Raw genomic sequence first — 8,712 nt, forward strand, 5'->3', positions numbered from 1 at the left:
ATGTATAACTTAATTTTTTTTTAAAATAAATTTAATAATACATTATCATAAATGTAAATTTTAATAATTATATTTATCGGAAAGTCCTATATGGCGAAATTGTATTCCATTTGGTCCCATGAATATTTTGTTTGATTGGGCAATCCATAATAGTAGAGATATCTTACTGATAACTCCTTTTTTGAATTACATTATTATGTGGGGGACAAATATGCCCTCACATCAATTATGGGCTGTTATGTTTTCATTTTTTTATATGTAATCCCACGTTTGGTGGGGGTGGGGGTGGGTGTGGGTGTGATAGTAGAGATATCTCTGCAAATTTTGAATCCACACTCGCAAGGAGCCTTCCAAGTACCATCCTGAGCTTTCTCATAACAACCCTTCATTCCACAAACCAATTCTGATTTCATTGCCTTGGTTTCATCCACCGAGTTCTCGAATACAATGGGCTCGAGTCACAGAATTGAATCCTCCAGTGTAAATAGCATCCTTAATGTAAGAACCCCCCATTAGGTGCCCTGATTTCTTGCTGTCTTCAATGGGGCTAGTCTGGGACTCAGACATGTCTCGCCGATCTGGTGTTGCAGGGATGTGAACTGTGTAAGCAACACACTCCTTTGTGTTTTCTTTGGACATTGAAAGAAATTTTCTTTCGCCCGAAGATCGGCGATTTCCTCCGCTTGAACCCTTCAATCCTCTGTTACTGAGAGGTGAATTCTGATTGTTTGATGTCGAGAAACGTCGTATGGGACTTGTCAAGCCCATGCTCTGAAACGCACCTGAAGAAGAGACTGTGACGGTCACCGGAGACGAAGATGGGGAAGAAGAAGAGTGGGCACAAGATGCTCGTCGTGAACATTGGACACAAGATCGACGTGAACAGTACTAAATCCGTTTTTCACAGGGCCTCTTCTGAAGCGATCGTGATTGGTTTGAGTTCGATCAAGAAACCCCAGATCGACGTGAACAATGGGCACAAGATGATCGTCAAACCGGCAGGTCGGCGTACCACGTCGCATCGTCAAATTGACCCGAAAACAGAGTACAAGACGTTGATGACAGAATTGGGCAGATCGATTATTGATTGCCTAAATTTAAAAATTTGTGCATATATATATGTCTTTTGTCGATTCTTTTTCTAAACTTCTCATTAATTGAATGGCTTGATCACCTGATGGGTTCTGTGAATAATGTTTTCATATATTTTATGTGGTATATATATGTATATGTATATAACTGATATAAAAGAAGATTTTGTAGGTTGTTTACATAATCATAATTGGAGAAAGAATTATGTATTGGGATTGACCAAAATTGTTTCTCTCTCAAATCTCCTTCCTGGTTTTCAATGTCAACCAATGCATGCATGCTCTGCACCCTGTGCGGAACTCGCTGAAGAACGCGACGTTGCAACATGTTTCGACATTGAATTCGCAATCCTGGGCTTGCTTTGGTAATTCGGATCCATGTTTTTGGGTTATGTCGTGAACCCAACCAATGGTAAGGTTCACGTCCAAACGTCACAAATGGCAATTGGAAAACAAAGGGTCAAACTGTGGGAAAGTCGAAACGTGACACAACCCATGTCACAAAAAAAAAAAAAAAAAGTTTCAAATTACTTGTGTTCACGTCACAACCTACGTCTCATGTTTTGAGTGTTACACACTTACTAAATTAAAAAAATCATTAGTGTACTTTTTCGATCAACGTGACATACAAATACCCATTCACCTTATCCCATACAAACCCACACCAAATGTCAATCAATAATACTAGCAGTGGCAAAACTGTCAACAAACAAATTAAGGGACCATCCAGTCACTAAGAAAACATTCAAGACCTTATGGATTACAAGTCCACAAAATGAGATTTACTGGTCAATTCCCCTTTAATATATTATAAATAAATAATTAATTAATTTAATATTTCAGACTACTCCTATACCTAAAACAACTTTTTCAAACTTTAAAATCGAACTTGTCGAGCGGGTTATACGGGCCGACGGGCGATGTACACCTACTTTGAACTGTGAGTTAATGTCTTATGCCGCAGCGATACGCAATTCTGAAACCTATCGCCTCTGCTAAAGAGTCCCAAGCCAAGCACAGACAGAGAGAGAGAGAGAGAGAGAGAGAGAGAGAGAGAGAGATTTTGAAGAAAGAAAAAAAGGAGCAGTTAGTGATCTCTGACCATGAACGCGTTCAGACTAGCTGGGGACATGACCCACCTCCTCAGCATAATAGTTCTCCTCCTCAAGATCCGCACCATGAAATCTTGTGCAGGTATATATATATATGTATATGTCTATCTCTATGAATTCGTTTGTGTTGATGCTCTTCTTCTATTCAATTTTTTGATGTTTGTGTGTTGCTAAGCTGATTGGGTTCCAAATCACTGTCCCCAAATGTCTCTGTCTTTCATTTTCCTACAAAATGTATGCAACTGCGTGATACAAGATTTAATATAGGAATGTAATTGTAGGGTTTGGATTATCAATTAACAACTCATATTCTACAAAATGAGGGACGAATTCATGAAATTCTGTTGCTAATTTAGAAATTTTGATTTTTAGGGTTTTCATTGAAACCCAGTTTCTTTGAATGGTCTAAGAAACGGTAGTTTTCAAAGTAGCGGTTATAGATTATATACAATGAATGAGTGATATCTTCTGTTTGATAGTGCTCTGTAGAAAAAATCCCTACCTCATTTTTGTAACTGAAAGCTCTAACTTCGTTCGTTTGGAATATATTATGTGAGAGGATAAAAGAAATGATTGTGTTTTATCATTATCGTGTTTAGATGTGTAAGAAAGCAAAGCATGTGAAATAGGGATGATTTTCTTTTATTCCCTGGCTGTTAACTTGTTCTAAATAGACCTACCATTTCCAAAATGTAGGTAGCAAACAAATGTCAAATTAATCTCCAACTACATCTATTTGATCACTGTAGTAGACACATCAATGTACTTCCAATTTTTAAAAAACAAGCCAAATACCTATATTTCTTCTCAAACATCTCTTTCATACAATTTATCCAACACATGGGGCAAATTAGAACAATTGAAGACTAAATTTTCATCAATTCTATACACAAATAGCGTTAATTATTTGGTTTCCATGCTGTTCATAATTCCATATCCTTTAAAATCAATTAATTTTGCTTGCTGAGTCGTTTGCTTTGTTATTCCCTAGCGTTACATCATGGGAGTTTAAATTTTTGAATTTTATTGATTGTTAGTTCTTAAGTTATAGAAAATTGGTTTATTCTGGGTAATAATGGTCTAAATCTTACTAGAATGCAGTCTATAAGAAGCTTATGAAGAAGTAGCTTCAATGAAGAGGAATCTTATATGTTAAATAAATGTCAAGGCAAGGCCAACCTGGGACCATGCATTATAAGTTTTGAGTCACACTTGGGACCTACTGTGGAGACATGTTGTGGTACTAATAGGAAAAGTCCAACAACTTGTATATATCTACTATAATCTATCTATTCAACAAATATTTATTTGAATAAATTTCTAGAAGCCTTTGAAGCTCCATCAAGATACTGTAATCTAATTCTGACCATAGATGCAATAAAATAGAGATTCATAGGATCTTCTTCGTTTCAATTTTTCATTCTTTATTAATGTTTAAAACATTTGAGCAGATTTTTTCAACCCCTTTCTTTAAAAGGTCCTATCAAAACAACAAGTACATCCCTTCCTTTCAACCCTAGTACTCATCAGTATTGTCACAACCCCAAAATCTCATCTTTCCTTATCTTATTAGGACCCCACCTATTCTTACACACATCCTCTTAATTGCCCTTCTAGTACTCATCAATATTGTCACAACCCCAAAATTAATAGGCAATGAACATCCTCTTTAAGTGCCCTTCTATATCAATCACGCATCAGTTTTTGGAGGAGAGTGTTTCTTCTGAATCACAAGGTTTGTACCATAAGATAGGGAAAGATAGGCTGCATAAGTCACAAGGGAGGTGGGAATATGGAGTTTTATTCCAGAGCATGAGAGTTAGGGCTTCATGCAGTGCCAAAAATGTGAATCTCTCGCAATAATCTGAATTCGGAAAAGTAAAGTTTTGAAATAAATCCCATATTATTGTGCATCAGCTCTTCTTTCTACCAAATAATATTGGAAAGAAGAGGTGTACGATTTTCTCTTCTTTTCTTTTTCTTAATTTACCACGTGCACCGCTAGATTTGTGAATGTTATTTTATTTCTTCAGCTTAAATAAACTACCTTAAACTTGCTCCAGGAATTTCGTTGAAGACTCAAGAACTCTATGTTATAGTCTTTGTCACTCGCTACCTTGATTTGTTTACGAGGTATGTCTCATTCTACAACACTGTTATGAAGCTGGTCTTCATTGGAACTTCAATTGCTATTGTCTGGTACATGAGGCATCATAAAGTAGTGAAACAAACATACAACAACGATCAAGATACTTTCCGACATTATTTTCTTGTTCTCCCTTGCTTCGTGCTGGCTCTGTTGATTCACCCTGTTTTCAATGTGATGGAGGTACAAAAATTTACATCCTTTCATTTGCCTCTAGTTTCATTGTTGTTCTTTTGAGAAATATATAATCCTTATAGACTTAAAGAATGCAATGCAATTAGTTTATCAACAGAAGTTAGAGAAGAAAAAAAAAAACCTAGTTGGTATCAGTGTCTTAACACCACTGTTTGCATCACTCACTGTATTTTTAGTAATATTTTATCTTTGCTGGGCAACATTTATTGTTATATGTGAGATGCTGTTCATGGTTTGCTATAAGGGCCTTGTTTAGTAATGACAAATTCAGAAAAATAACTTGTGAGTTTTCTTTTTTTGTTTTGTTTTTGATTGGTTAGAATAAGATACAGAATCACCATAATCAAACTCATGTGAGCATCAGTTTGGAGACCATATATGTCTGTTCTCAGAAAGGCTCTCCAAAAGTTTATAATCTGTACTTTTTACTGAAGTTACAAATAAAAAATTATAGTCAGCAAGCAGCCACTGTCAAAAATATATTTTAAATTTAAGAAGATCCAGTAAAAGTTCAATGACCACTGAAGATGTACAGAAATCCTTATGCTGTTACGAATTTGAGTACAGAATTACTTAAATGTTCATCTATATTGAGTGTGATCCTTGACCCTTTGAGGCCACGACAGCCATGTTAAGTGAGAACCTTTTCTACAAAATCCTATATAAAGTTGGGTTTAATCTTTAAAGACAGGTCTCTTTTTTTGCTATTTCCTCTCTCAATGTACAACTCACTGTTACCGGCTGATATTAGAAGCAATTATTTATTTATTTATTTATATGCATGTTGTCAACATTTTCCAGTCTCCGAAGTACCAAAGTGGCACAAACATTTTCTTATTCCTTCTTTTTACTCCCTCATAATCAATAATTATTCATTTTTGGTTGAATTATTATTATGCTTCTATGTCTAGAAAATCCACTGAATTGTGATTACAGCTGCTACTATGATGTATACCTGACATTGTTATAGGTTCTCTGGACATTTTCATTATATCTTGAAGTGGTAGCAATCTTGCCACAGTTGGTACTATTGCAACATTCGAGGAACATTGACAACTTGACTGGAAACTACATTTTTCTTCTTGGGTATGCCATTCTTACTGATTGAAGCTGTATTACTTCATATCTCTTGGTCTGGTTGTTTATGTTGTGGTTCAAGAATCCAGGAATGCTCAGAGAATTTTAAGGAAATAAGCTGATATTTTGTGCCTGTTTTGTATCACTTATGAGTTAGCTTTTTAGATTGTTAGCTTAAAAAACTTTAAGTTGCAAATCTGATTGTTGTAGCTTTTGATAATACGTGAAAAAAATTGAGCCTATTTGGTTAAATCACATAGTTTTTTTGTTGTAAAAGTTATAATTATGACAGAGATGGGGTTCTTTTGCCCATACATATTTAAGGGTTTCAAATTTGCTGAAAAAAAGCTACAAATTGTAGCTGAAAAAAATTCCACTCTTTATGGTCAAATAAGCTGAAAAAGTTAATAATTTAAAATTGCAACCTAACACAAATAGTTAATTTTGTAAAAGCAAATAAGCTAAATAAGTTGACTTATAAATGCAATCACACATGGCCTTCACCTGTTTCCTTTGCTATGTCTGGTAACTTTGCATTTTTCCCTTCACTCCCTATGACAAGGCTTTGATGATCTTTCTCTGGGTATATTTAATCTGGAAGGGAAAATAACTGCAAGAGAGGAGTTTTTTTGGGCAATATTTAGGCCTCGTTTCGGAACATGATATTTTAGTAACTTTTTAGCTAAAATATGAGGTAAAAAAAACTAGTATGTTTGGAATAACTTTTTAGTTTTTTACGAAAAGATATGCAAAAAGTCGAGAAAAAATGGAATCTTTGACTTTTTGGTATAGGTTATAGTCTTTTTGATTTTTTTAGTAACTTTTTGGCTTTTAGGCCTTATTGTTCGGAGTAGATTCTGACTTGATTGTGTCAAAACATTGAGAGTGGGTGGCCCATTAAAAAAATCAGTATAAGAAACATTATGGCTAATATTTTTAATATTGTTACTTCCTCAACCATAAGTAGCTAATTGTGTTTGGTTGACTGTGAGACACTCTTATCATATCAAAACATTATATGATAGAGGTTGAAGTTTCAAAACATGGGCATGAGATCAGGGGGAACGATCCTTATAATATCCAGCAAGAAGGTGCCTTTAAAAGGGGGAAAAGATAATGGCCAAAAAAGGTAGAAGGAGGGCAAACTTCGGTGTAGCCATAGCCTATGAATATTTTGGTTGCGACTTGTGAGGTTAAGAAGAATATACATGATATCATAACAAAGTCTCCAGCAAACAAAGGTGTCAGCTAGATCAAGTCATGTTTGAGAGTGGACCTTTCTAATACTGTGAAAGAAAAATATATTTTAAATTTGTTGGATTTATTTTATTTCATATTCCAATTTTTTTCTTTTTCTTCTCCCTGTGAATCAAGTTTACAAGTAGGATACCTCCCATATTTACAATGAATCTTTCAGAAAAGAAAATAGGGCAACTTAGGAAGTTATTTGAGAATGCAAAATCATTATTTGATTTGGAAGTCTAATTATAACCAGCAGCACTAGCTTTCATGCTGTTTTGTTGTACATAACTTAGTTTCCTTGAGTTTTATATAATGAAGGAGTATCTCTGATCTTTCCTCTGCCTTTCTTGTAGTGCTTACCGAGCATTATATATTATCAATTGGATCTATCGTTTCTTTACGGAGAATCACCAAGTCCGCTGGATCCGTAAGTTTTTCCATCTTTACTTGAATGGTTTTCATTTTCATTCCACCCAACTTTTGAAGCGTCTAGACTTATTATTGCTTAATCGCAAATGCAGCTTGGGTATCTGGCTTGGTTCAGACTGCTCTTTATGCCGACTTCTTCTATTACTATATAAAGAGGTAATTTCTTGTTATTTATACTCCCCATTTACGCTCCATTGCTTTGGGTGGAAAACATTTTTTGAAAAACATTTTCTATATTTTTTGGCATTTGGTACAACGAAAAACGAAAGTAACGAAAACATTTTCGATGGTCAAAGGAAAAAAAAGCCTATTTTGGTAGAAAATATTTTCATTTTTGAAAGGTGAAAAATGTTTTCTGGACTCTAGTCTTACCCAACCAATGGTGCCACCTACCACCATTACCTCAACCACCACACTGCCATCACCACCTCCACTGACGCCACCACCACCTTGACCCCATCACCATCGCCACCGCTTCCACAACACAATCACCTCCACCGCCGCCTTCACTGATACAGCTATTAGTACACTAGTTTCAAACATTCAACCAAACATTTCCCCATTAGAAAATATTTTCCACCAAATCAAATGGTGTGTTAACTTAATCTCCTGAGTAAAAACATAGAGGAATGAAAATGCACGTCTTTCTTTCATGGAACAACAGTAAATCTTGGAAACACAACTGCCACTGGATTTTCAGAAGAAAGTTCTCCTCGAAGAATAATTAACACTGCATATTTGTTACCCCATTAAATAGTGAACTTTTTTCTTCTATGAAGTGGCCTATATTTAATTATTAAAAAAAGCAAAAATAACAGCAGAAACTGATTTGGCATTGAATCCTTACTGACAAATTTGACTGATTGTGTCTTCAGCTGGAAGAACAACGAGAAACTCAAGCTTCCTGAATGATGTGGATCTTTTTTGGTTCAGATATACACTAAGAAGTACTGTTATAGTGGGAAAATATACTAGTTTAAGAATTTTTTTTTTTTTTCCTTTTTTTTTCATTTCAGTTTAGAACATGCTCTGTGGACCAGGTTGCTAATGTACCTTTAATTTAACAGTGACACTGTGACAAGATGCTTTACAATTGAAAAAGAAATGTTAATCACGTGTTAGTTATGGGTAATTGCTAATCAGATTTTGCTTTAGTTGCAAGTGGATTGTAAATAGGCTGTTGGGAATCTTAAATTTGATCACTTTTAGTTGGAGTTAGAATGTATAGAAGGGCACCATTCACTTCAAACCAGTTCAAAAAAATTGACATTATATACAACCAAGATTGGTGTTTGTCAGTAGATATCCCTTCCACCACCAGTGTTGGTGGTCGAGTGGTGAAAGCATTGCCTTCTCACAGCAATGAGTCAATTTTAACTTTTGGGGGGCGCAAAATGTTGGATTTTCCAGTGGCTCTCTT

General features: G+C 35.2%; 1 protein-coding gene across 1 annotated transcript; it reads left to right on the forward strand.

The window, feature by feature from the left end:
- Positions 1 to 1,931: 1,931 nt before the first annotated feature.
- On the forward strand, positions 1,932 to 8,424 carry LOC114315795 (ER lumen protein-retaining receptor). The gene is made up of 6 exons (XM_082885744.1): positions 1,932 to 2,285; positions 4,267 to 4,532; positions 5,515 to 5,630; positions 7,217 to 7,290; positions 7,385 to 7,448; positions 8,168 to 8,424. Exons 1-6 carry the CDS (start codon positions 2,195 to 2,197, stop codon positions 8,202 to 8,204), a joined length of 648 nt encoding a protein of 215 aa, XP_082741870.1. The 5' UTR covers positions 1,932 to 2,194; the 3' UTR covers positions 8,205 to 8,424.
- Positions 8,425 to 8,712: the final 288 nt, after the last annotated feature.

The sequence above is a fragment of the Camellia sinensis genome, chromosome 1, assembly GCF_055761805.1.
Source record: "Camellia sinensis isolate YWXY chromosome 1, ASM5576180v1, whole genome shotgun sequence".
Classification (NCBI taxonomy): Eukaryota; Viridiplantae; Streptophyta; class Magnoliopsida; order Ericales; family Theaceae; genus Camellia; species Camellia sinensis.